This window comes from Natator depressus, chromosome 21 (assembly GCF_965152275.1).
Source record: "Natator depressus isolate rNatDep1 chromosome 21, rNatDep2.hap1, whole genome shotgun sequence".
Lineage (NCBI taxonomy): Eukaryota > Metazoa > Chordata > Testudines > Cheloniidae > Natator > Natator depressus.
Window position 1 is genome coordinate 9,903,260 of NC_134254.1, and position 27,932 is coordinate 9,931,191.

At 49.2% G+C, this 27,932-nt stretch overlaps 2 protein-coding genes across 2 annotated transcripts in view; one reads left to right on the forward strand and one right to left on the reverse strand.

The window, feature by feature from the left end:
- Positions 1 to 27,932, reverse strand: part of MLN (motilin) — a 266,464-nt gene that overhangs the window by 24,097 nt on the left and 214,435 nt on the right. The gene's annotated exons all lie outside the window — the stretch shown is intronic.
- On the forward strand, positions 12,329 to 21,043 carry LOC141975748 (blue-sensitive opsin). Its single transcript, XM_074936361.1, has 5 exons — positions 12,329 to 12,689; positions 15,727 to 15,895; positions 19,022 to 19,187; positions 19,974 to 20,213; positions 20,912 to 21,043. The coding sequence occupies exons 1-5, from the start codon at positions 12,329 to 12,331 to the stop codon at positions 21,041 to 21,043; spliced, it is 1,068 nt and encodes a 355-aa protein (XP_074792462.1).

Below are 27,932 nucleotides of genomic sequence, written 5' to 3' on the forward strand. Positions count from 1 at the left end.
ACACAAGCTTAGAACGTGCTTCCCCTACGTAAACAAGGATAAATACTTCAGGCGTCTCTAAAATTAGAGGCCTGTGGATTCATTTTAACGGAGGGCAGCTACCAGTCCCTATTCCAGTGCCAGCCTCTCTGTACTTTAGATCTGTTTCTCCTGGCATTGCCCCTAGAGTTGGTCATATTTTTTTTCCGCTGAAACATTTTTTCAATGAAAAATGGCTTTTTGGCAAAATGAACATTTTCGTTTTGGTTGAAATTTTCCAGTTCTGACATCCCCCCGGGCCCCGCCTATCCCAAGTTATTTGGTAAATATCTTTTGGGAAGAGTTTTCAGTTTACTGGTCTATTTTTGATAAAAAATATTTGGTATTTGGTTGTTGAGATTTTTTTTAAACAAAATCCAAAATTATTTACCAAAAATGTTTCTCAAAAACATTCCCCCCATCCCCAAGTGAAAACCTGGAAAAAAAATTCTTGGGGTATTTTGAAAAAAACAAACTTTTTTTCCCCAAAAAACTTTTTTTTTTTCTTCAAAATTTCTCACAAAAAACTGGCATTAATTAATGTTTTTCACTTGTATTGCATCTATAGTTTGAGAATCTCAGAATGTTTCACACAGAGTAATTAAACCTCACAACACACCTCTGAGCTATTCTTATACACATCTCTCAGAGTTCGGCACAAAGAGGTGAAGCCCAAAGGGGTCAAACCATCCATAGTTAGGTACTTAAATAAATGGCCTGATTGGAAGGTCTTTAGGGAAGGGAACAACCTTTTGTTCTGTGTCTGTAGAGCAGCTAACACAATGGGGTGCTGATCCATGACTGTGGCTCCTAGATGCTACCACACTAGAGATAATAGATAACAAACAACACAGGTACTGAGCACCCACCACTCCCATTTAAGTCCAAGGGCGCTGTGGGTGCTCAGCACCTTTGAAAATCAGGCAGTTTTTGTTTAGGTGCCTAAAGATAGGCACCCAAGTCTGAACATGCTGGTCTAATACAGTGACCCAATGGGAGAGGCAGGAACAGAGCTCAGGTCTCCTGATTCCTTCTCCTCTACTTCTACCACTCGGCAATGCTGCTGCTCGCCCTGCCCCTTCTAGACTATTGTGTGATATTTTTAGAAAGGAGAGCAAAGCTTGCTCAGAGTTAATTTCGGTAGCAGCAAGCGAGGGAAGGCCTCATGGGAACAGACAACATTTTCCTGCTTGCATCACTGATCACCCATGTTAGAAGATGTCTTTGGTTTGTTTCACAGCAGCTAACGGACACATGACAATGTGTTTGTGCTGCATTCGGTTAGCAATACCCATGTCATGTAGCAATATACTAGATATGAAGTAATATTATCTAATCTGTGTCTTCTAAGGCAATAAAATATACTACCTCCTGTTTTCCTGATTTTTTAAAAACGTAGACAGTGCCACACACAAAAAGATCAAGATCTGCAGCTGTGCTGGGATCCCTCGTTCTGTGGGCAGGAGACGACTGTGTCCCAGAGAACCCTACTTTTCCATGTCAGCAATTGCTGGGGCTGTCCCAGGGATGCTATTGATCAGTAGTGGTGAGCGGGGAGGCCCATGAATGAGAGGGGAGATGGGGTACGCTTGATCCTCATAAAACACATGCAACTGACTGATCTTTCGAGGGCTCTTATATTTTTGCAGTGTACCTTGCAAACCTGTGCATTCCAGCAGGAAGTCTGGAGAAGGCACTATGAGCAGGACCCTGAGAGGAACACAGACAGCACGTCTTGGGCACAGACCCCGCTAGTGGGCCCAACACAGAGATTTCTGAGCAAGCTGCTGCTGTTCAGGGAACACTCAGTAGTGTGTTGAGGGAACCAGGACTTCGGGGGTGGGGGGGGGGATCTGTCTGTAAATAAACAAGACTGTACCTGACTCATAGCATCGATTTCTCCTCCTAATGAAAACAACCCTGTAAAGCCTGGAATACAGATAAACCACGCAGGCCAAAGAGGAACGGTCTGCACCCTGCAAACACATGCGTTTCTCTAGCCGCCAGAGGGCTAGGAGCTTCTGCTTAGAACCGTCACCTGCAGTAGTTAATCCAGACTTGAAAACACCAAACTGAATTGTAATATAGATCTGTGCTCTACTTCTCCCTGTCACACATTTAAATCTATTTGATCCAGCCTAATGGACTGATCTACTGGTTTGTGAACACACATCCTGCTTTGGGCCACACAGCCGACAGCACCTCACAGATCATGACCTGTCACTTCCACTCAGGCTCACCTCCACCAGGAGCTTCTGGGAATGAATCCAATTACAGGCTAAAGGGTTTTCTTCCCCTTCCATATGGTCTCCATAACACTCCAGCTTTATCTCGTTTTAACCCCTTTCCCGGCAGGTGAGCTCACAAGCCAGGGATAAGCAGCTCAGCTCAGCAGCTACGCACAGTTCCTATCTGTCCTGGGGAGAGGGACTTCTTCTCGGGGGGGGGAGGCAAAGAAGAATGCTACAGTCCCAGATTTGCCCTCTCCCTCCCCGGGAGGAATGCACAAACCTTTCTGAAAAGTGGTATCCAGGTCAGGGCATTATTTATAAACCTGGCCAAATGCACATAGCAAAAATCTGCACCATGAGCCAGGCTTTCAGCACTGGCTTCTGGTTTTTAAGGGCATAATTTTGCACCCACAAATAGTTCCACTCACATTTATCCACATGAATTATCGTGGGTGGCAATATTCCTAGTTTGACATGTCTAGCTGCTAGATTAGCAGTCGGATGCCTTCACTGAGGTTGCCAAAATACATTCTAGTGGAAGACTAGCCTATTGTACCAGATTGAGTCTGTTTGGAGGGGCGGGGACAAGCAGAGGGCTGCAAGCATTAATGGGGTGGAATTTTTATATTTTGAGTTTATTTTGGAGTGGGGAGGATTGTGGGGTCAGGGCTTGTATGGGTTGGGGAAGGGTTGTTTGTTTCCTGATGAGTTTTTATTTCTTTACATGTGTTGAAAGGATGCTCTAATGATTTGGGTTCTAGGCAGGGGCTTAAGAGTCCTGGGTTCAATTCCCTGCTCTGCCACAGACTCCCTGTATGACTGTGGGCAAGTCACTTATCCTCTCTGTGCCTCAGTTCCCCATCTGTAACATGGGGATAAGAGCCCTGCCTTATGGGCACATTGGGAGGATAAAAACATTAAAGTCACTATGGTAATAGCCATCTAATTACCTTAGCTAGATACCCCCACCCCTCCATGCTGGGAGCAGGGCCAGCGTAGAGTCCTTGCAGCAGATTTACACCAGCTGAAGGGGCCTTACTGTGACTGAAGGCCTGTCTACACTTGAAATGCTACAGCGGCGCAGTTCTCCTGTCGGCGTAGATAATCCACTTCCTGGAGGCGCTACCTAGGTCAACAGAAGCACTGGGGGTTAGGTCGTCTTAACTACACTGCTCAGGGGGGTGGATTTTTCATGCTCCGATTGATGTTTTTAAGCCGATTTAATTTTCTAGTGTAGTCCAGGCCTCTGAATCAGGCCCTAGCTGTGAAAGGGCTGGAGCCAGTCAGTGGGCTGATGTTGCGGGACTACACAGGGAATTTTTGCCTCGACTCAGCTTGCTCACTTAGAATCTTCCCACCGCACAGGGGACAAATCACTTTTCCTGTTATTTAAGACACAAAGGCCTCCTTCCTCATCGGAGAGTCACCAAACCATACAGCTGGGCCAGCGGTAACATTGTTTCATCATTTCCCACGGCTCCTCTCGGCCATGCACCTTTCAAACCCTATTGTGCCACCAAAGCCTTTCCCTTTTGGCCTGCGCTAAATCGTTTTCTCTTTGTTAACCTCTGCACACCGGTCAGAGGGAGAGAGGATGTTATGAAGCAGGGAAGGGGATGGTCGTTGAGGTTCACAAGCTAACCACACCAGGCTCCTGAAAGGGTTCAGCATTCGGAAGAAAGGCAGAAAGTGGAGACACGGCTCGGGAGGAATCCATTACAGAGCAGGCACTGAGACATGTGACCCTTTCAGATTGGGAGGGGGTGAATTCGGGGCATCAATCAGAACGAGGCAGGGAAGCAGGAATTGTATTTCCCTACAATGCCCTTGACCTCTGAAGAAACAAGACAACTCTGATCTTGGTAGGGATCATGACTTGAGCTGCTTGTGACTCAGACTCTGGGAAAGTTTGGGCTTTTGCCTGATGAAAATTCAGCTGCAAAAGAACTATGGGGACAGATCCTCAGCTATGTAAACAGGTGCCCATGCCAGTGAAGTCAATGGAGCTAGACCGATTTATGCCAGCTGAGGATCTGGTCTGATTCAATTTGGGGGACCAGACGGCATAGAGTGGTTGGTAACAGGAGAGAGGACTTTTCCTCTCTGAATTCAGTCATCATAGAGGCTGAAAGTTGTTGCCATCTGATGGTAGCTTGTGTGAAACGATCTGGATGGTCTCAGTTCCAAGCATCTCCATCACAAATACAGCCACTTCCTTGCTGATTCTCTCTCAGAGAGGACAAAGGAGAAAGTGGGCCAGGGACACCAAAGTCCCCTCTCAACCCTAGAGGAGGCAGGTGGATCAGAGTTGTAGGGGAGTTTGAAATGCTGCTATCTAGGTACTTATGTGACCCTCACCACCACCGTATCAGAGCACCTGCCAATCACAAATGGACATTTATCCTCACAACTGCTATTACCCCCATGGGGAACTGAGGCACAGAGACTAAGTGGCTCACCCATGGTCACACAGGAAGTCTGTGGCAGAGCTGGGAATTGAACACAGGCCTCCTGGGTCCCAGTCCAGTGCCTTAATCACTATCCCTCCTCCTGCAGGACCTGGTTCTGCAGACAGAGGAGAACTGGGATCCCCAGGGCTGTCAATGCAGTGATTTAAGTCATTTGGCATACAGCCTCTCATCCAAGTCCAACCCATTTCACAGCCTTTTAATGAAGGTTTCCCATTTACTATTATTGCTTGTATTACGGTAGCACCTAGAGACCCCAATCATGATCAGGGCCCCTTTGTGCTGCGTACTGTACAACCACCTAGGAGGAGCATCCCGAAGTGTGTGTGTGGGGTGGGGAGGGGGTGGAATTGCCAGACAGGGCCCAAATTCCCCATTTACCTGTCTGGTATGATGATGTTCATTAAATCGTGCAGATCTCTCCAAGAGGTGTCATATGAGGTTTCCTGGCCTAACAGATACCAGATTAAAGCTAATCACTTTCCATTTTCATTACTGATGCATAGAAGGTTGGGGGAATCCAAGTTCACATCCTGGAAAAAAACCATCCATCCTCCCCTGTATCATTTTCCTCCTCTGAGTTGACTTGAGGCCTTTAGGTATCGCTTTGACTGCTGCTGACCTAGTGAGAACTCTAAATCCATGTCAACCAAGGACCAGAGCTTGCCGCACCTAGCTTGATCTTTGCTCTACCTACATGTTAACCTTAGGCTGCAAAGAGAGAAAACTGACCTCATGAAAAGAATGATGATGCTGGAAAGACATCTGCCAGCTTCATCACCAGAGCCCAAATAGACGTCAATGGGGCTAATCTGAGTTACATCCGCTGGGTATCTGATCCCGAGACTTTATCTCTGGGTGCCAGCAAACATGGAGCCTACCAATTCACCAGCATCTGGACGTTATATGTAAAACTGGGTAAAATTTTCAAAAACACCTCAATGGTTTAGGAGCCTAAGTGCTACTGAAAGCCCATGAGACTTGGGTGAATTTGAAAATTCTATTAGCTTCCCTTAGTTTTGTAGCTTCAGGCTGGTGCATGGGTGTCCACTGGAATTTGATCTCAATACCTGACAACTTTGGTAAAGTTCAAATCCAGATACAGGATCTAAATTCAACACATACAATATTTCCCATATTTTGTGCTCAATCCCATCTCTAAAAGGGGTCAGTCTACCTCTGGATTCATCCATCCTTCACCTCTATGAAAATTTGGAATTGGATCCAGGTCTGAACTTTGTGGCTGGAGCCCACTTCTACTGAAAATCAAAGAGCTTTTTCTATGGTATCAGATTAGATCAGGTAACATTCATGTCCATAAACATGTGAGGATGCAGGCACACTGAGTTACTACTCCAGCCTTTTGCCTCAGGAGACCTAAGTTCAAATCCACATACAATCCTCTTGACTTTCATCCTCCAAAATTGAATACAAGTCCAGGGACTTCTAGCTAGTGCTTCATGTAAACTGGTCCATGTATGTGAATCTCTTTGGATACCATATGACTTTCTTCCCAAACTCCAGATGAACCTTTCTTAGAAGTCCAAAAATATCTGGCTTAGTTCCTCCTCCTCCTTCCCCAATTATTCTTCATTTTGTGTGTCTACACTTCTAAGGAGAGGACATGGAAGCACAAAAATGTTGTCAGGATGGCTATTTTCATGAAAATATGTCTGGAAGGTGGAAATGCACATTCCCATGAGATTCCCGGCCCACATTTTCAGAGGCTGCTCAAGATAATGTGCCATCCTAGGCAAAACTTCAGTGTCCGCCCCATTCCTCGTAGGCCTAAGGTGGCAGATTGGGCCCAGCTTCCCCTCCCTCATGACCCAGAGTAACAGGAGCAAATCTGAGTGGTATTGTGACCCCATGTACCAGGTCGCAACACCATACACTCAAATTTGGCCCAGTCACCCCTCTGTTATGATGAAGGGGCAGCCAGGCCAAATTAGCCACTCTAGATAATTACCCAAAAATCTGCTGCCCTAGGCAGCTCCCTAGATTGCCTATAGCTAGACTGGCCCCTGCCTGTTTGCAAACAAAAGTTCAGAGAAACATGAACTTTTGGATGCTCATCTGAATGGACCCTGAAGTATGAACTTTTTAAAAATTGACTCATTGTGGGGGAATCCAGTTTTGGTACATTTAGAAACCTCTGCCACTTTCAGGAGGGGTATAAAATACCTTCAAGGAAATGTGTCTTCGAGACATGATGGCAAGGGAGCTCTCTGGAATGAAGGGATGTTTGTGTTTTACCAGCGAGGAACCCGAGGAGAGTCTAGAGAGGAGAAAGAATCAGGTTGGATCATTTTGTGACTTGGTGCACCATAGTTACTTCTCGCTCGTGTATCAAGATGGCATTAGCCCCTTTCCAAGGGGGTAGCCTGCCTATCTGGAACCCTTACCCCAGGGCACCCCTGGTTTCAATGACCTGATTATTCTGGTCTCTGCCAGCCATGTCCTACTTCTCTGTCCTTTCAGTCCAAAGCTGGAGGATCAGAGCATGCCAGCGATAAAGATACCATTCTTCCTACCCCTTGGCCTTCCGTTCCTGCCCTTCAGCTCCGTCTTAAACCTCCCTCCGCCCTGGCCCCACGCGCGCACAGCTTTTGGGACGATCTAGTTTCTCCACGGAGATGATGCGGACTTTTTCCATCCACCTCATTTCTGAGGAGGGTGGGTGGGGGGAAGGGACCGAAGCTTACAGCATTAACAGATCAGGGTCATGTATGCCACCATATGTCACAGATTAGCAGGAGAGCTCTGTTAAGAAGCCTTAGGCAGTTCTCCCATTGCAGCAGCGTCCAGCATCCTGAACTAAAAGTGGGGAGCTCGGACAAGGAAGGGAGCATATGAGTTTGGGGCTACTTCTGACCCAGTTCTGACGGATTTCACGGAGCGATGTAACCTCCCCTTGACTCAAATTCAGCACTGAGGAGTCAGGGCGAAACCTTCCTTTCCTTCCCATCTACTCCCTCAGTTTGAGTGTGGGTCAGACACACTTTTTCTTGCCACTCTCTCTCATGCCATCTCCAGACCTTCTCCTTTCCAAACAGCCACCTCAGATCATTCACCAGCCTCTCCAGCTGCTGCTTGATTTACTGTCCGTTCTCCCTGCCTGGGTACAGTTCTGAATAGCACCCAAGCAGGCATTTACCAGGCAGGTAGGGATGCTACCAGCATTCCAGTCACTGGGGACAGCCTGCACCAAGTTCCAGGGGAGTCAGTCTACAGTCGGTAGGTTTTTAAGCGGCTGGTGCAAACAGTATTTTCCTCTTCCCAGCGGGAGTCAGGCCGTCAATTCTTGTACAGCACCTAGTACAATGGAGCCCTGACTTAGCTGATGCCTCTCTAGGCAGTGCTGTAATATAACTGCTAAACAATAATAACGCTTCAGTGCTGTGTCCACCCAAGTCTACTAAACGAACCCTTGGTTGGCTGTGGAGCTCCATGGCTTTTCTCTGCCTCAGGGTTGAAATAATATGAGAGCTGGTTCTTGTCACTCTATTTCCACCATCTGTAATACTTTACAGGAAGGCGCTCAGCCAAGCACGGAATGCATATAATGACCATGCTTGGGAAAAACAGGGTTTGAACCCTGGCTCTTCAGCGCTAAAAGCACAAGCCACTACTGCTAACGGAGAAACTCCTTTAGCTAGCAGCTGTAGTAGACTCATTCTCCTATAAACTGGGACACTAAACTGGGACTCGGACTCATGCCCGCCTCAATCTGGGTGACACATACAATATTTCATCCCCGATGCAAAAATAGAAAACAGCCCAAGAAAAACAAAACACAAATAATTAGGTATTTAGTGTCCTGTGAAACCTCGTGGCATGTTTCCCCATGCTTAGATATTATGCTGATGAGCACAGACAGACAAACATATATGGATATAGACAGACAGATATGCCAGCTTTCTGCAAAATTAAATGCTGACCCACTGTAGCTGCAGTTTCTGGAATGAGTTAAAGAGGCCAGGAAAGGCCCAGCTGGGTTAATTCAACCATCTTATTGCCTTGCCATGGCATACTCGTAGACGAGACAGGTTCTTGCAGGGCAGTCCAGGTCAAGGAGTGGAAGCAGAGCCGAAAAGACCTGAGGACTCCTAATTGGCCAGTACATTGTAATGAATTGTATACACCACCTAATGTGGCTAGCTGAGCCACTCTGGGGAAAGGGGACGGGCTGGGAGGCCACCACAGTGCTTTTCCCTCCCCAAGCCTGGGAAGGGAAGCGGAGTGCAGGAATGAAGGGAGGCACCACTGGGAAAACAGGTGACCTTTACTGCACCTCCAGGGAGAAGTGGGGGCCACTGCAGATCAGGGGAGTTTTACCATTGACTTCCAGCAGGCAGCAGGATCAGGCCACTTGGGTCTGTCAGAGACAACAGGAGTCATCTACTGCCTATATCAGTGGTTTTCAACATGTGGTCTATGGACCCCTGGGGATCCGCAGACTATGCCTAAGATTTCCAAAGGGGTCCACGTCTCCATTTGAAATGTTTTAGGGGTCTGCAAATGAAAAAAGGTTGAAAACCACTGGCCTTAAATAAAGTGTTCGAGGGTTACAGCGCGACGGGACTGGGAGTCAGGACTTCTGGGTTCTATTTCCACAGCTGGGAGGATATGTGACCTACTGGTGGGAACTGGTGGGACTGGGCATGGCAGTCAGGATTCCTGGGGTCTATTCCCAGCTCTGATAACAATTCATTGTGATGACTCAATACACCCTGATTTACTCATCTGTAAAATGGGGACAGTGATACTTAACTGACTTCACAATGCTCTCCTGTTCCTGACCTGGGAAGATATGATCCTTCTACCAATGACAAACCGGAAACATTTTCATTAAAATTCAGGTTACAGACTGTTTGGCTCAAGGGGATTAAATATATGAACCACCCCTTTTAATAACACACGTGCAAATGCATGCTTGGGACTTTGACGTGCTGGGGGTTCTGCACCCCGGTCATGTGCACGCTTGTTGGCATGTATCTCTTTGAAGACATGGTCCTCAGAATCTCTAGGGCAAAATGACATGATAGGGCAGGGCATGGGAAAGGGGCTATAGAGCTTTTCACTTCTAAATCACTGGTTTGAATCGAGGCCAGTTTGGAAATGCTTAGAGATTTAGCCATGTGGTTCTGATCCAGATTCAAACTTCTGTAAAATCTGAGAAGGTTCAGAGCTGGAGTTCTGGTTCAGATCCATCTGACATGGATGATCCCAAGCTACAAAGTTTGGATTCGGAGCTGAACATGCCCAGGGGTTCTGGTTCAAGAACCCAGCAGGCAATGGAATTCATTACCCTCTGGTAGCTGTTCCTCCAGGAGTCTGTGTGGAATGAGTCAATGGCTCTGACTCCATGATATCCTTTTTTCAAAAAGCTCATCCCCCAAGGCAGGGCAGGAGCAGGGTGAGGGGACAGGGTTATACATTCAGCCCACCATGCAGAGTGGAAGGAGGAGACATTTCCCAGTCACTGTATCCCTTCAAAGCACTAGGGTTTTCCAAGTGCAGGATCAGATGTTCAATTACATACTTCAGAAACCTAATTGCAACAAAGACCCAGTGCAATCCACCTCCCAGCTAAGCTGCACCAGGGGCTGCAAGAAAGGATTGCATGGAAATGAGAGCCCAGCAGAACCATCTGCATTTGTTCTTGCTAGTTCCATTTGGCAGCCTGGCATCGCAACAGCATTTGGCTTACAAAGTAATTCAGTTGAGACGTCAGCCTAGAAACCCCAGTACGTATTTAGACTATAAACTTTTGGGGGCAGGGACAGTCTTTTTGTTCTGTGTTTGTACAATGCCTAGCACAACTGGTTCCTGGGCATAACTACGGCTAGTAGATGCTACCACAACGCATCCCAATAAACAACAACGATAATAACTTCCTCCTGCCCTTCAGGAGGAAGGCAGGAGCTGGCCGTGGACAGCAGTGGTTGGTCAAGAAGAGCCTTGCTAAAGAAAAAGGCTGGTTGCTTCCCAACAGGTGGACATGCCCAAAGCTGATGATATCGCTCAAGTACATTTAATGTTGCAATGTTCCAAGGCACCTATTCAGATGCTATTCTATTGTGAGCCAGTCTGGGTGTGGGTTCAGGTTTGCCAAGCTCTGCGGCTACGATCCAAAATCCAAGTGTTGCTGCTTCAGCCGTCCCTACTATGAGGCCAGAACCTGCAGTGAGAGGACCTGATTCTGCTCAGAATCCAGTTCACTATTTTGAGTATTCAGATGTTCATGAAACCCCATACATTTCATAAATTTTCACATGAACAATTATTAATCTGAACATTGGAAGGGTGAGAGTCATTGTTTTCTGTCTAAAGAAAAGGAGGACTTGTGGCACCTTAGAGACTAACAAATTTATTTGAGCATAAGCTTTCGTGAGCTACAGCTCACTTCATCGGATGCATTCAGTGGAAAATACTGAATGCATCCGATGAAGTGAGCTGTAGCTCACGAAAGCTTATGCTCAAATAAATTTGTTAGTCTCTAAGGTGCCACAAGTCCTCCTTTTCTTTTTGCGAATACAAACTAACACGGCTGCTACTCTGAAACCTGTTTTCTGTCTGAAGTTTCAGACAGCAAGCCAGTGAGGGAACAGAAAAAATACCATGTGACTTAAGTGACCAACCACACACAGCAAATATCAAATACTGAACAGTCCAAGCAAGCAGATTACAAACAACCCAGCAGTCAGAAATTGCTTTTCCAAATTATTTGCTGAATATTGGCAACTAACAAATAAATTGCAGAAGTAAAAACAATTGCAGGTAAAAAATAGAACCCAGGAGTCCTGACTCCACATCCCCTACACTAACCACTAGACCCCCCCACCCTGTGGAACAGAGCCCATTGTACAGATGGGAAATTGAAGCACAGAGAGACTAAGTGACTTGGCCATGGCCACACGGGGTGTCGGTGGCAGAGCTGGGAATTTAACCCACGTCTCACAAGTCTTAAGCCAGTGCACTAACTCCTGAACCATCCTTCCTCTCAAATAATTTGACCAGCTCACCTTCTTAGCTACTGGGCAGTCACAAGGGTTACCATTTACGTCGAATTCAAATGGGTACAGAAATTCCTCTCCAATACTCCTGTCTCTGTTCTACCGTTCTACCCACCTATCATTCTTTCATGGTTAGCACCTGTCAATTTACCGCTCTGCTCCTGCCTCACCTCACTTCCAAATAAACCAAATTCCTTCAAAGATATTAAACACTTAATGGAAATTAATACGCCTTAAGGCAGGTTTTGGGGCCAACTAGCCGCTTAGAGGGCGCTTAAACCATCAGCCCCTCTCAATCCCGTTGTCCTTGTCATACAAACTTAGCCTAGACCCTAATCCGCCCCTCCCGCCCTCACTCCCTCCTCCACTCCAGCAGAAGTGGGCGAAGGATATAAAAACCCCGATGGGATCCTGGAGCTGCCAGTTCTGGGATGTAGATGAGGGACAACACACCAGCTCTGCATTCTCTTAAGGATTTCTCTTGGGGGTGGGGGGATTGTTTTTTACTGAGGTCGACAATAGAATTAAATTGGTTTTTAAAAAAGAAAGAAACAATTAAATAATAAAGAGCAGCTGCTAAAATAACAGAAGGATGAACGGGACAGAAGGTATCAATTTCTATGTGCCGCTCTCCAATAAAACAGGGCTGGTGCGGAGCCCCTTTGAGTACCCACAGTATTACCTAGCTGAACCCTGGAAGTACCGAATCGTGTGCTGCTACATCTTCTTCCTCATCTTCACCGGGCTCCCCATCAATCTCCTCACCCTCCTTGTCACTTTCAAGCACAAGAAGCTGCGGCAGCCACTCAACTACATCCTGGTCAACCTGGCGGTGGCTGATCTCTTCATGGCTTGCTTTGGCTTCACTGTCACCTTCTACACGGCCTGGAACGGCTACTTTATCTTCGGGCCTATGGGCTGTGCTGTGGAGGGCTTCTTTGCGACGCTGGGAGGTAAGAGCTCAGCGGCGGGAGCTGAGGATGTTCAGGGAAGGGGGAATGATGCATGCGCTTGCCTGGATGGAGGAAGGAGGAGCGAAAGGAAGGTCTAGTTTGCCCTGGGTTTATTTCCAGTTGGAAGCATGCCATCCAGGCAGATGGCTTGCATTCAGTCTATTTCTCCTCACTGAAAGATTCTTGGCTGAACTAGTGGGCTAGACACTGCACGTTTCAGCACGGGCTAGACACGCAAGTAATTACCCAGGGTTCCAGGCAGGTTTGCACAGCCCCATGCTGCCGCAGATTCACTGCTCTGGTGACACTGAGCTATGACATCCCCTAATTGCAGTGTAGACATGCCTTATGTGGCATCAGTACATTATGCCACTCCCGGAAGGGTGTGTTGCATTGTAATGCAAAGGTACCACATGGTGAAACGAAACGGCCATGCTACATTCTCACACATCAGTATGGCACAGTGATTTGAGAACCAGCCCAATGACAAGCTATGAGCCATGCCCAAAATAGATTGGGGACTTTTAAAAATTGTCCTGGAAGCCCATGATGACTGCAACCACACCAGGAGTTTCAGAAAGGAGGCAATGAAAAGAAATCAGCCCAAGCCGCAAAATTCAGCTAAGGATCTGGGACCCAAAGTTCAGGGGTGTTTGAATTGGGAAGGGCTGGGTTTGAGCCCATCGCTAGGGTCCACACGAAGGCAAGCACATCTTGAGATTAATCTGGAAACTGCCATGGTCTTAGCAAGATCTTCCACCACTGTTTAGAATGAGCCCTGCTGAATTCTGTGTGGAAGCCCTTCCCAGCAGGTCACTCTCAACACTCATTGGCAGCCTGACTGAAAATGACTCTTCCTTCCACGGTCTGACCTGGAGCTATCGGGTTGAGGTGGCTTACGCGTGTATTTGAGCATCTGCAGTGCTGCTGGGAGCACTCATGTACAGAACTGAGCACCTGAAGGCAGATGCCCAGGTTTGAGTACTGCCCCCTAATACGAAGGCTTTCACCTCCTGGGCTATGCTAGTCATGTCAACCCGGCCAGACATTAGTACCACATCGGAGACCAAGTCAGTGGCCTGCGTCAAATGGGTGGGTCTTTATCCCCTGACAGGCAGCATCACAACCAACATTAATTGGGCCCCCTTATTGGTAGCCTCAGCAGAAGGGTCCAGGACTAAAAAGTCCAAGAGACTGAAATTCCCTTAGGGTGGTTCTTTAGAACAGTGCCTGGGAAACTTACCCCTTTTGTTGTTCCAGTTCCGTGGAGAAGTGGAAGACATCAATAACAAGGGCTGTCATGGGGAATACAAAATAATGTTTGGTGCAACTGTAAGAACTCCAGGAGCATGTAAACTTGCCCCAGGTTCCCAGTGGAAGATGCTATCACGGTTATATAAAACCAGTGGTCCAAAGCAATGCATCTTACAGCAGCGATGCTGCAGTTTGGAGCAAGGACAGGTTTTTTATACTGGAGAAAGGGCAGGTCAGTATTTGGGAGGAGAAGGAAGATCTGATCAGTATCAACGAAGGATAGAATGACCCCATCTGTATTTGAGAAGGGAAAATGAGTCTCCTCTGGGCTAGAGATGAGGAGCTTGGTGCTTATGGAAGAGGAGGAAAGGTCTAAACCTGGGAGCAGAATGAGGGTTAATTGTGTATCAGGGAGCTGAAGGAAGATATGGTTGCTCTCAATAAGAGTAAAAATGACATGGTCAGTCTCAAGGAGTAGAAACAGGGTTCAGTCTATATTTTTGAGCAGAGCTGCACAAGTAGTGCAGAAATTTTCCAGTGACTATCCAGCGGTGTTTTCAAACCCAACTGATCTGACCACACTCGTGGCTCTTTGATCTTTCACTCCTGCAAGCAGGGTTCCGATCGACTCTCAGTGGCACAACCGCTTGCAAAAAAAGTCTATTTCCAAGCAACATGAATTAATTTTACATCTCTGTGCTCATCCAACCAGCAAAGAGAGATGATACCTGCGGACTTATCCGGCCAACCGAACACAGCTCAGAGAGCAAATTCTTGAAGAGAACAGTTTGCAATCAATGCAAGGAGTTTTAAAAAAAAAGGCTAAAATTTCACTGGGTAATTTTCACTCCTGAATACATTTGAGGCAATGGGGATATTCCTGCCACCAGGAAAAGAGGCTCAACAAATCTGGTCTATGCCAGGGATTGGAAATGGGGCCAGGTCTATATTAGGGAGCAGAAGAAGGGCCACTTAGTGTCATCACTAATTCCTTCAGTGAAAAGGCCCCATCTCTGTGCCTGACAACAGCTTCTAACCTTTCACGCTCTTTCAGGCCCTCTGTCTTATCCAGGCTTCCCATTTCTATCCAGCAAAGAACAAGGAGAGTCTCAACTGTGGGGGGAAAGAAAGAAAAAAGTTTATGCTAAAGGGAAGCCGCAAGAGCCACTGTTCTTCGTGAAAGCTGAACAGAGGGGGTAGCTATCAGCGGATGAGCACATGCTGGGGGCATTAACAGGCTTATGGCACAGGCTAAACACTCATAATCCCCTAAGGTTTGATTATCCTTTGATAAATAAACACACCAGCACCTGCCCAGGCTCATTCTCCTGCAGTGGGAACACATACCAAATACCCATTTAGACTCTTAGAGCCATCAGGACAGGTGCAGACATGGTGCAAGCGAGGGTTCATGCCTTGAGCCGTATTTCCTCACACCAGGTCGAGACTTGGCCCATTGACTTTAGGGGATGACAAATGACCAGGGCCCTAAACAAGGCACTCAGATACTCAAAAGGCCCTTGGGCTCTTTATATGGCCATTTTGGGGGCAGACTCTTAGGCACTCTAAAGGCAGACTCTGCTCAAGCCACAGTGAGATGGGGAAGCTGCAGGGTACCAGATCCAGTTCAGCCCTGTGACGCAACTCCTGGTTCTGTACTGTACCCACCAGACCATCCTTCCCCTCTGTTTAGATAAGAGCAGGTTTAGACAAGTTCTTGTCCCCAATGTCCTTTAACAGCTCACTCATGTTAGATTGCTCTGTCTGTCTCTTTCTCCCCCAGGTCAGGTTGCCCTGTGGTCGCTGGTTGTCCTGGCCATAGAGCGTTATATCGTGGTGTGTAAGCCCATGGGCAATTTCCGCTTCTCTGCCACCCATGCCTTGATGGGCATCAGTTTTACCTGGGTCATGTCCTTTTCCTGCGCTGCTCCACCCCTATTTGGCTGGTCCAGGTGAGTAATACGAAACACAGACAGTATTTACACCATCCGGACAAAGACCGCTATCTAAATACTCGAATCCCAACTACCCAGGTGTCCCCCTATGCATGAGCCCTTGAAGCACGGAAGCAATTATGGAGCTGAACCTGATCTGTGTATCTTGGGTTGATACGGGGGTAATGCCATTGACTTAAAAGGACTTACTCCTGATTAATGCCAACGCTAATGAGAGCAGAATCAGACTCTGTGCTTTGGGATGCTTCCTGAAAATGTAACCTCATGCATCTGGGCATTACAAGCTTCCTCACACAGCTCTGCCAACGCACCTCTATCCTACCCGACAGCCCCCGCTGCTATTCCTGTCCTAGACTCCCCACATACAGCGCTGCTGAGGCACCACCTCAGTCCTGATCTTCAGCATCTCCTGATAGTCCAGTCCTGGGTTTCACCCCATCTCTGCCAATGCATTTCATTCTGGCCCAACATCACCACCTGCTATTCCAGTTCTGAGTCCCACACAGAGTTCTGCTGGGACACCGCAATCCCGACCTGCAACCCCTTCCCTTGCTGTTCCAGTCCCGAAAGCTCTCTGATCAGCCCAACCACAGGAAGTGAGAACTCACCACAGGAAGGGCAAATACAGACCTACATGCTCTTTTCTTGCTACCCCAGAGGGGAAGGGACAAAGGAGCCCAGGCCACCAAGCAAAGGGAGAAGAGACTCTCTGTACTTGCTTGTGAGCAAGGAGGAAGCACGGTCTGCTCATAATGCAATTGTCTAATGCCATAGGCCACCAGCTGCGCTCCGTCGAACAGCTGTGTTCTCCTCCGGGGAGCCAGCCACGCACACACTTGTCCCCATTCCAGCAGTCACTGCAGACTAACCTAGCAAGAGCAGAATTCTGAGTGAAGAAGAGTTAGGGGCCCAATCCCGCAATGGCAGCTCCAGGGGCTAATCCTTACATATAACAGTAAATCCCAGTTAAACCAATGAATTAAGATTAAGATTACACATGGCGTAGACCTTATTGTTTCAAGTTGAGCCCAAATATCACATTGGCCAGGAGCTGGGTGGTCAGGACTGAAGCACAGTATGGGAAGCCTCTGCTATATAGACTCCGTGGACAAACACAGGACTTGAGCATTAAGGAGGGCTGTCAATCTGGTGTCTTTCACATGAATTCACTTGTCATTTCCCCTCCAGCACAGGCAAAGCAACTGCCCTCGCCACAGCCCTCCTGCTGCACAAATTTGGGACCTGATCCCGAAAAAGACTTACATTTACTCCTGGCAGCAAACCTGTTGAAGTCAATGGGGTTACTTGCTTGAGTAAATTTACTTACGTGACTCTGCAGGGATCAGGACATTAGCTATTAAAAGTAACAAAGCTGCTTTTGAGTCATAGGAACCCAAAATCTGATAAACTAAGAAATAGCAGAGGGGTTTTTAGTTTGGACCCCCTCCCCGCCCCCCACAAATCTCTCTCTTTATGGAAAAGCACTAAAGAACTGACTACGGATGAAACCAATAGGATGCTGCAGAAATGTAACCGGGGTCCATTTAGCTTCGCCCACAACCCAAGCTCGATGCACAACTAATATTACTCCGAAGTCCTATGGGAGTTCATAGAGGACGAGATCCATCCTATAGGTCTAATTAAAATCAAAATCCTTCCTATAGAATTTTACAGCAGGGAAAGAATCCTCTTTTGAATTCTGTAGGATCCTCTGAAAAGCCTATGGAAAGAATCTTATTCTACATTGAATTCTACAGGCAAAAATTTAAACAGGCGCAAACGATAGGTCCATCAATGGCTATTAGCCAAGATGGTCAGGGACGCAGCCTCTCAGCAGCTGGGAGTCCAGGACGCCTCAGAGTTCATACCTGCACTGAGCCATAGTAGGTTCCCCGTCATCTCTGCTCCTCAGGAGAAAGAACAGGTGGCACATGGCAGCCAAATGCTCAGCCGTGTAGGGAATAAATCGCCTGCTCCCTATGGGAGAGAGCGTCTGTCACAACAAACTGATGTCTACATGTCCAAGTGCAATGTGTCAGCGCAGAGCAAACGGCAAACATGCCGCCTTCTCCTGAATGAATCACCGCCCCTGCATGATCCTCTCCCGGGCTGCATGGCCCTGGGGCACAGCAGCTCCAGTCACCCAGAGAAGGAGTGCAGCAGGCTCACCAGAGCCCCATGTGGAAGCATGCACTTCTGCCTCACACCAATATGCCAGAGGGGGTGCATTGGCAGAGCTGGGCATGGGGAGCCCAGGATTTGAGCAGGGGGTGGGACTAGATGACCTCCTGAGGTCCCTTCCAACCCTGATATTCTATGATTCTATGATTGGCATTGCAGAGGGTGGGGGCTGCAGGTCAGGATTGAAGGGCATGGGCCGAGAAATTTGGAAGGAGCACACACAGTGCCTGGCCACAGCGCCATTGGCTGGTGCTATCATTCTCAGAGGCTCCAGGAATTGCTAATGCAGCACCGTGGCTACTCCGTGCCTGCCGAGTGACCCATCGTGGCGAGGTTTGCCTCTGTGGCTGTTCTGCCTCTACTTCCCCGTCATCCAAGCCCCTCTACGAACTTGCTTAGGCTCCAGTGACCTTCTGAGCTCAATCTCTTCATTCACTCTTCCCCCATTCTCCCCCGGCTAGCAACAGAGTTTATCCAAAACCAGAACAGAAGTCCAAACGCACACAAAGTTCCCCATCTTCCCTTCTTCAATGTCCACTCACAGGCTTTACCTGGCTCGGGCTCTGTAGAACCATGTGTGCTCACTGCAGTGCCTTCTTCCACCAGCTCCAGCACCACACAACCTCCTGTGTTCTGGGCTTCCCTGGGTTACTGCCAGGCTTCCTCCTGCCTCTGGAAGTCTCAGCTACGCTCTCAAACACACCCTGCCTGCAGGTGCCTGCTGCCTTTTATACTAGAATCACCTGGTTGCTCTCCTGTGGGGCTCATCTTGTAATCAAGGGCTGGCTTAGCCGCAGGCTCTCCAGCCCATGGGCAAGACACCCTGCTGCAGACACAGAGACTCTAGGTCACCTCACCAGTTTCAACGCAGCCCCATTCACGGGGGCCCTTGTGAAATGCGCGACCTAACCCTTCTGCTTTGCTTGCTCTCTCACTCCGCAGATACATACCTGAGGGCATGCAGTGCTCTTGTGGCCCAGATTACTACACCCTCAACCCTGACTACCACAACGAATCCTATGTCGTCTACATGTTCATGATCCACTTCATCATCCCGGTGGTGGTCATCTTCTTCTCCTACGGGCGGCTCATATGCAAAGTCCGAGAGGTAGTGTGTGGGTTGAGCTGCTCAGGGTTTGACAAAGAGAGATGAGCATGAGAGGGTAGAGGGTGTTGGTCCTCAGCTGGAGAACAGGCTCCCTGAAGCACCAGCAGCACCATCCAATGGGCAATACAAGCCTGCATGTATTTGGCCAGGTCAGACTAGACAATCAGAGTGGTCCCTTCTTGCCTTGGAATCTATGAATCGCCCCCGGTGTTAGCTCTGTTCACTCCCCCATCTCCTCTGGAGACAGGCCCAGGCTTAGAAGAGAGGCAAGAGACATAAAACTTCACACCCATAATTTATCAGCGGGTGGTGAGGGGGCTCAGAGCCTCACAGGGGGATCGAAAGCAGGGATGATTCTCCACAAGCGCAAATCAGGGTCATGCGTGTGCCCCTTTCAGCCTCTCCTTTCTCCAGGTAAGAGAGTTTATTGGCTGCACTTTATGACTTGGTGGGTGCTGCCTTGGGTGTGAGCCATTCCACGTTCCATGTGTAAATCTAGTCTGTGCTCCAGAACTAGCCCGGGTTCAGAGCAGTGGAGCTGGCCCCTGCCCCTGGATCTCATCCATGTTCTGTGCAGTGGTTAGATCCCTTCTGGGCATAACGCAATACCAACTGAAATGTCTTCGGCCCAGGGGTCAGCTTTCCCAGCAAAGGGGTTCCAACCTGCTCTCTGTCCCCTGACTCCAGCCATGTCAGATATCCAGTTTTCTCTAGCTTGCCCGGTGGGAGACAGCTCAGCACTGTGCAATATGCTCCTTGGCTCACTGCCCTCTCATTCTCCCACAGGCAGCCGCGCAGCAGCAGGAGTCGGCAAGCACCCAGAAGGCAGAGAGGGAGGTGACCCGCATGGTGATCCTAATGGTTCTGGGCTTTCTCATGGCCTGGACGCCCTATGCCTTGGTGGCATTCTGGATCTTCACCAACAAGGGGGCGGAATTCACCGCTACTCTCATGTCAGTGCCTGCCTTCTTCTCCAAGAGCTCCTCTCTCTACAACCCCATCATCTATGTCCTCATGAACAAACAGGTGAGACTCCCAGGGCCAGGCAGAGGAACCCTCCCTGCCAAAGCTGTTCCTGTCCTAGGCTTCCCCCAGAACTCTAAGGGTGCACCCTGAACCTGGCCTATAGCACCCCCTGCTCTCGCAGTTCTGCGTCCCCAACCAATGCACCTCAGTCCTGACCTGCAGCTTCCCCCCCTGCTATTCCATCCCTGGGCTCCTTCTACTCAGCTCTCCAAATGCACCTTGATCCCAGCCTGCAGCACCCCTGCTACTCCACTCCCTGGGACACCACCCAGTTCTGCCAGCGCACCTCAATCCCAACTTACAGCCCCTCTATTATCCCAGTCCAGTGTCGGTGCTGCCAACACACCTTGATCCTGACGTACAGTCTTCTTGCTACTCCAGTCGTGAGCTTCACCACAGCTGTGCAGATGCATCTTCCTCCTGCCTAATAGCACCCCCCTGCTATTCCAGTCCCAGAACAAATTTCAGTTGAATCTGGTATCTGTTGCTTTCTGCCTTAATTTGTTTAGCGCTGCCTATGCAGTTGGAACAGCTGCCACATTTCGCCACGGGGTGGTAGCATCTCTGTAGTGGGCGAGGTATTATACGTAACCCAGCAAAGTGCTCTTTGTCTGGTGATCAGAGGGACGGCTCCACTGGCCATCATGGATGTATGTGCTGTGCAAAGGTGCCACTGCTCTCTCTCTCTCCCCCTTCAGTTCCGTAACTGCATGATCACCACAATCTGCTGCGGTAAGAACCCCTTTGGGGATGATGACGTCTCCTCGACCGTATCCCAGAGCAAGACCGAGGTATCCTCCGTCTCCTCCAGTCAAGTGTCACCAGCATAGACCATGGACAGTTTGAACTTGGGGGACCTGCCACGCTCTGGGATCAAGAAGTAGAAACTGATGCACCCACGTACCCTCTGGTCCACGAACTTGTCTCATGCGATTACTCCCTTGTACACCCATCATCACATATCACACCTGCTCAGGTGTGCACAGGAGAGCCCTCCCCTGTGAAAATAGCGGTGTCGATACTGAATGTGGCCCCACCCTGCAAATAGCTGTGCACATATAGAACCCACTTATGCAAAGGCTCGCTTGTGCATTTGCAAACCACTTGTGCAAGCAGCCTGCCGTGCAAATATCAATTAATTCTGAGCCCTCTCACGCAAACCCTTGCACGCCTTGCTGCACACACTCACGCAAAGCCAGTACCAACTTGTGCAGACCTTTGCGCTCACTTGTTCATGACCTCTCGCCCTCTTGTGCGCATAGATTTAAGGAAATAAAATGTGATTTAGGTTGGCAGGGGCTGAAGAGTTTTGGTGAGAGAGTGGTCCCAGAAGCTAACCCCTTGAGCTGTGCTGCCCATGCGTCACACTCTGTGATGCAGCTTGTGTCATATGCAGTGAAATAGCCCTAGTGGTAACATACAACAATGGAGGGGAAGTTGTCCAGCACCCTGGTGCTTGACGGGTGTTTTTAGAACTAGAACAAGCCAGCAGCCTCATTTATTAGCGCTGCTTCAGTCCTCAAGGGCTGCTGCTGTGGCTCCATTTCTAAAATAACACCCCTTTGGGCTCCCATTGCAGAGACAGCAAGATGGAGAGGTGTAGTGATGTGACCAAGGCCATAGAAGGGGTCAGTGGCAGAACTGGGATTAGAAGTCAGGAGTTCCTGGCGCCCATTCTCATTCTCAGTCCACTGGAGTGGACCATGATAATTCAGTATCAATGCTAGTGGAAGCAGCTGTGGGTACCGCGCTCTCCTACCGTTGTGCCAGCTGCATCCTAGCATGTATAACTTGCTGGCAGAGAGGTGATAGCTCTCAGTGGTTAGAGAACTGCAGGACTTTTCAGTGTATTTACCATCAAGCACCACTGCAAATGATTCATTGCAAGAGGGAATAATGCAGATCCTAGAAGACAGCCCTGTAGGTAGAGCGCGGGCAGAGCAAACTCTGGTTTAGCTTTAAACCCCCTTCCTAAAGTGCTTGTGCATGTGTGTGAGCTGGGTGTATGTAGCGACACGAGTATGTGTGAGCACAGACCAACATTGCGTGTGTATACAAAAGTCTACAAGTACATGCCTGCACAAGTACAAGCACCTGTATGCATGCAGGTCCGAAAGTGTGTGTGAGAGTGGATGCAGGACAGGAAGACATCCATCCCTTGCATTCTCCCCAGAGCTCATGGTTCCTGCCATTATGCTCTCTCCTTGGTCGGAAGCTGCAGTGGAACACAACAGCAGTTCACTCGCATGTTTCTGTGGTCTGTAATTCCGTCTCTGTTCCTTACTATCCTCCCCATCCTCTCACTCACAGAGTGGCCGGGAGGGACGCTACCCTGTTTCTTTGCCTGGCTGCTGACCAAGCTGTTGCATGAGGACTGGAGAGGATGCATGCAGGGCAGCACGCCTTCCTCTGCACCATTTCCGAGCAGAGCAGAGCAGAGCTGATGCAATGCAATGGGGCAGAGCATGAAATAAACTAGCAGCTCTCCCAGCTCCTGGGTTTAAGCCAGACCCAGACTGAAGTACAGCAGGGTTTTTCCCAGTGCCTCAAGCTAAAGTACTGGGAAACCCTTGCCCAGCTGTAGATTTAATCCACATTACACTCTCCACAAGCTTGAAGACATGGGGGGACAAATCCCAGGCCCATTCAGATCAGTGAGGATTTTGCGGATCAGTGGCATCAGGGTTTAGTTTTAGAGATCAGCATTTTCAGTTGTGTTACAATGAGTCAATGAACAGCATTTGGTGGCCACTGCGTTTAACCTCACACCCTGCTTAGCTACCTTTCATGGCTATTTAAAGGCATTCCAGTCTAACAAGCCATTCTAACCACCAAATCCTATTAGAAGTTGTAACTACTCGAGCATCCCCCAGCTGCATCCATTCCAGGCGGGCACAGAAATCCAGCCCAGGTTCTCCTATTTACTCCAAATAAATTAAGCAGCTCAAAGGGAGATCTCTATCTGCAAAGACAGCTTTTAGGCTTCCATTGCATTAACACCAGGACAGCCCTGGGGAAAGCTCAGGCTGGATTCCCCCACCCCACACACACACACCTGAAATGGACTCCCCATTTGTGTGGCATTTACTCTAGATCATGGGAGTATTTCGGAGGCATCGTTCCATAACGCTGTAGAACACGGAGCGCCAAAGTCTATGGCTGGAGCGGTTTCTGCGACCTCTTGCCAGCACAAGCGAAAGTCGGAGCTGTATATCCTTGGCAGACACACAGCCTGTAAAAATCGATACACGCAGTCTTTATAAATCAATATAACAAATGGAGCTGGGAGGGGGCTTTGCTGCTCCCCTCTCTCCTGGAGACGACACTGGAGATATATCTTTTTGTCTTGTCACCTGTAAATATTTGCTTATGTACTTGGAAATCATTACGTTTCTCGACCCTATCCTCCCCCGCCAAGGAGAGAAGCACTCTTTCACTCGCACGCCTGGCCGGCCTAGGGGGCGCGATGGTTCCTGCAGTGCTTTCCTGTACATATTTTATACATAAACCAACGTATCGGCATGAGGACTTTGTAAAGTTGAACAGTAGGGATTAAAAACAAACCCAAAATAAACACCAGCAGCACAAAGAAGGGAGGTGTGTCTGTCTGATTCCTCGGCCGGGGGCTTCTGCGTCATGGAAAGGGGTCACCTTTATTCCCCTCTCCCCTCTATGGTGGGAGGTAGCCAGACCTTTCTGAGGATTCAGAAACTGTCCTTCCCCATGCTTTACTTCATATACTCACTGTGGACGCAGGCACACACAAGGCACCTCCGGGAAGTGCTGCTCCTGCGCGCCTCCCACTGGATGATGTTTGGAGCAGCATCGATGGGTTCCAGAGGGAGCCGTGCGTGGCCTTACTCAGCCAAAGGGGCCAGATGGCAAGCCAATTGGGATCTCCTAATGGGTCTCGTGTGACAGCTGCCATCTTGGTCGACACACTGGGGATCTCCAGGGCTAAAAGCATGCACTACAGAGCCAGAGTAGCAGATTGAGAGCTGTAGCATACCAGCATCCTGTGTATCAAGCACAAAGGGTGACATGTAGCATACACTGAGCGGGGGTTACGTATGCTCTTGTCACCCTCTAGGGGCCAGCTGGCCCAAAAGATAAAAGACCAATTATTGCTACCAGCACGCACATGCCCACAACCACTTGCCTTCGGTAAATGAGGGCTACCAATCAGCACTTACAACCTAAACGAATATCATCCATTATTGCTCAACCTTTAATATTTAAACACGCCTGACGTAGCCTTAAATAAAGCAATTCTGCTTCAGCAAAGGGTTTTTTGCAGAGTCAAAGTTCCCCTCCTTTGGGGCCCTTAGCGTCAAAGTCATTAAAGAATTGGCAGCGTCAGGGAAAAATTGTTCCCTGTGTCACTGAATTTGTTATCAAGCTGGCTAGTGACTGATCCCAGTCTCATTCCCTTTCTGCTGCTCTCTTTCCCCACTACCCCCGCTCCCTCTCTCCTGGCCTGAAGCAACTAGAAATACCACATGTCAAAGATTCTCCACCTAGGGGAGGGAGACATAATAGAAGCCACCGTAGAAGAGAAAGAGGAGATTCCGCTATAGCCCCTCCTTTAATCAGAACAATGAACTCACGAGCTATGCAAAAATAGAGACACGATCGACAATGAACTGCCGGAGCCTCCAGACCCCAAAGCGTTAAGGATGCTTCTCTCATCCCTGGCTTCCATGGGATGGTGTCCTCACCCTGTGGGTGCACTGCAGCCTGGCCTTCCAGCTGCGATCCTTTGGCGTAGGCATGCTGGCGACTGAGGACAAACAAGGGGATGGATTTTAAGCACCAGGCTGTCAATTTTATTCAACTTAATGCAGGGGAGTGGTGCTACCCGCCCTGCCACCCGTACCCTCACCCGCCAGGCATTTTAAGTGGTTTCAGTTCCCGGGTCTCCAGCCACATGACCCATAACCCGGCCTCCTCAGCCTACCCTAGAACTCAGCTCGTTCTTCTGAGTCCCCCGCTCTCCCTGCAGCCTATGATGGGGGCAGAGGGTACAAAAAGGGGGAACCTCAGCCCATGCAGGCCACAAGGTCTTCCCCTATCCTGTGAGCTCCAGGCTCACAGTGAGAGCCCAGGTCTTTTACTTCAGGGAACGATTCCTTTTAACCACACTGGAAACTGGCCTTGGGAGAAGAGGGTGAAAGCAACAAGCTTAATCACACCCTGCCCTCCTGCCATGCCCAGTATCAGAACCCTGCCCGGTCCATTCCCTCACACTGAACAGCGCACAAAGCGGCACCATGTGGCCCAAACTAGGGTTTAAATTAATGAAAGGGGAGAGCAAGGGACCAATCGCCTCCCTTCCTCCCTATGCCATTGAGTGCCAGTGACCCTGAAGGACAGGAGCAACCCAGTGTCCGCTCAGCATGTGGGCTCCTCTCCCATCCAGCCAGGGTTGTCCCAACTGCCACCAGCCCCATCAAGTTCCCCACCCGTTGGAGGCAGGTGGGTGCCATTTTCCTCTCCCACCCGCTCGGCTTTCCCATGTACACCATGCCAGGCTAGGAGTCTCTCAGCTGCAGGCAACACGAACTGGCAGGATTAAGGAGTCTGTGGAGGCAAGTTGAGAAGTTTGGTGAGGGGGAAGCAGTGATTAATGGAATTTTCTTTGGGAAATGCAGCCTCTGTCTCCCCCTTCACCATCTGGACTCGCAGAACATCTGAGGAGCACTGTGGCCCCCAGCCAGGCGATCTCCAGTGAATAAATGCAACTTCCTTTGCTCCACCCAAACTGTGGCGCAGCTCCTGATAGCCTCGCTGACAAGGGGCCAGACTCCGCTCTCGCTAACACCAGTGTAAATCCAAAGCAGCCCCTTCGCTTACTCAAGGTGTCCGCTGGCATGGCTGAGATCAGGATCCAGCCCAACACTTGGCATGACAGGGCATCACCCAGCCTCACCCGTCACACCACCCTCCTCTGCACCACAAGGCACAGCATGGAGAAAGGAGCAGCTCAATCCCACAGGCGAAATATAAGAAGGAGGATGAGTATCCCCCTAATGCAAGGTTCTCGTGACATCACCGGCTATCGCTCGGCACAAGAGCAGGGCTCGGATCATGCCCCCTAAACCCTGAAGCGCACTCGCTTGGTTACACTCCATCCTATGGATCCAGCCACAGCTCTCCCCATCTGATTAAGCATGTGGCAGCACGGGGGCCTATTTCTGCTCTGAAGCCCGACGTAGCCTTTCCTGGGTCCCACTGATTTGAGTGGAGTGATACCAGGGTAATGAAATGTGACATTTGCCCCCTGAATTCCTCCTCTTCGCTTTCAAAAGCGGGTGGGATTTAGGGCCAACTTCACTGCTCTGGAGTATGAAGCTCTCCATTTATCATGCAGCAGGGTCTGCCTGGGTGATAGGAGGGCAAGCGTCCCCGATACTGCCTGCCAACGGCCTCCACACACATCTGGAGGGATCAGCTCCAGTGGTTGGGAGGAGAGCTCAGTCCCCATAGTCTACTCTGTCCTTGGTGTCTCTCCTGAGGCAGGGCCATATGACTACCTAAGACCTATAGATTCAGTCTCCAGGGCTGCAGATCCAGCACCAAATACCAAAGTCACAAGCAATAAACTTTCCTCCTCTGCTCCCCTGGTTAATAAGCCGAGCAAACACGGCTCCTGCCTCTGGGACGTTCATCCCAGTGGCCCCAAACGCTTTACCGAGACCGAGCAAGCTGCTGGGGGTTTCATTTACTGGCTGCAAGGTGGTGCTAATTAATAGGTTGTGTGCCATGTGCAGCTCAACACAATACTATAGCTGCCTTGAAAAGAGCTGCAGCTGGACTCAGTCTGTAATTAAGCTTCGTGTGTGCTGCCAGGCAGACCTATGGCAGCAAATACCTGTAGACCCGACAGACTCGACAAGGGAAAGCGATTAGGGAGTGTGAAGTCCACAGGATGTGTGGGAAAGTTATTCCAAGGGGAGGGGCTGTGTTTTGATCCCTCCCCCTTTGGCCCTGGATATTTAGGGGTAACCCTAATGGGAGTGAAGCTAGAGAAGCTGCAAGCCATGTTCCCCTTCCTTCCCTCAGGCACTCCTCACTCTACAAAATATACACCCCCTTCCCCTCTCTACTTACATGCAGTTGTGGTAGAGGGTCAAGGCACTCCAGGCTCCCAGCTGTGGTTCTTCTGCTCCCAAGGGCAGAGGAAGGAGGCAGGGGGAGCCCATCTCTGCGTCAGAGTCTGTTATGTTTCGCAGCATGCAAACTGAGAAATCACATCCAACATGGAATACTCTTGCTGGCAGGCTGCAATGTAACACTGCTTTATTTCTTAGAATTCAGAGCACGCAAGAACCCCAACCCAGAGAGAAACAAAACAGGCTGCTCCCTAAAACAGAGAAGCACAACTCACCCTACCTGGCTTTAAGAGGATTCTTTTCAAAGCCGCTCCAATCATTGCACATCCCTGCCCTCCCTCCCCACAGAGTCCTTTGTTTCCCCACTTCACACTACCCCTCTGCAGTGCACTATATTAAGGAGGGATTTCTGCTTAAGAACCCTACATGAGACTTCTTCCAAGCCCCACCAAAGCTGTTCCTGAATGACTCAGACAGATGACTGCATGAACAAAAGACACTCTTTCTTTCCAAGGCATGAGCCAGCTGCCCCCAGCCCTACATGGTTCACCAGTAACCCAGTGCATGCAGTTGATCTCCTCACTTTTGATTCCAAAGACTCAAGCCT

What these genes read in the sequence shown, in the direction of transcription:
- LOC141975748 (XM_074936361.1), top strand. Translation starts at nt 12,329, where the DNA reads ATGAACGGGACAGAAGGTATCAATTTCTATGTGCCGCTCTCCAATAAA. An exon ending in CTTCTTTGCGACGCTGGGAG is followed by an intron (nt 12,690 to 15,726) that starts GTAAGAGCTCAG and finishes TTTCTCCCCCAG; the next exon opens with GTCAGGTTGCCCTGTGGTCG. An exon ending in TCATATGCAAAGTCCGAGAG is followed by an intron (nt 19,188 to 19,973) that starts GTAGTGTGTGGG and finishes ATTCTCCCACAG; the next exon opens with GCAGCCGCGCAGCAGCAGGA.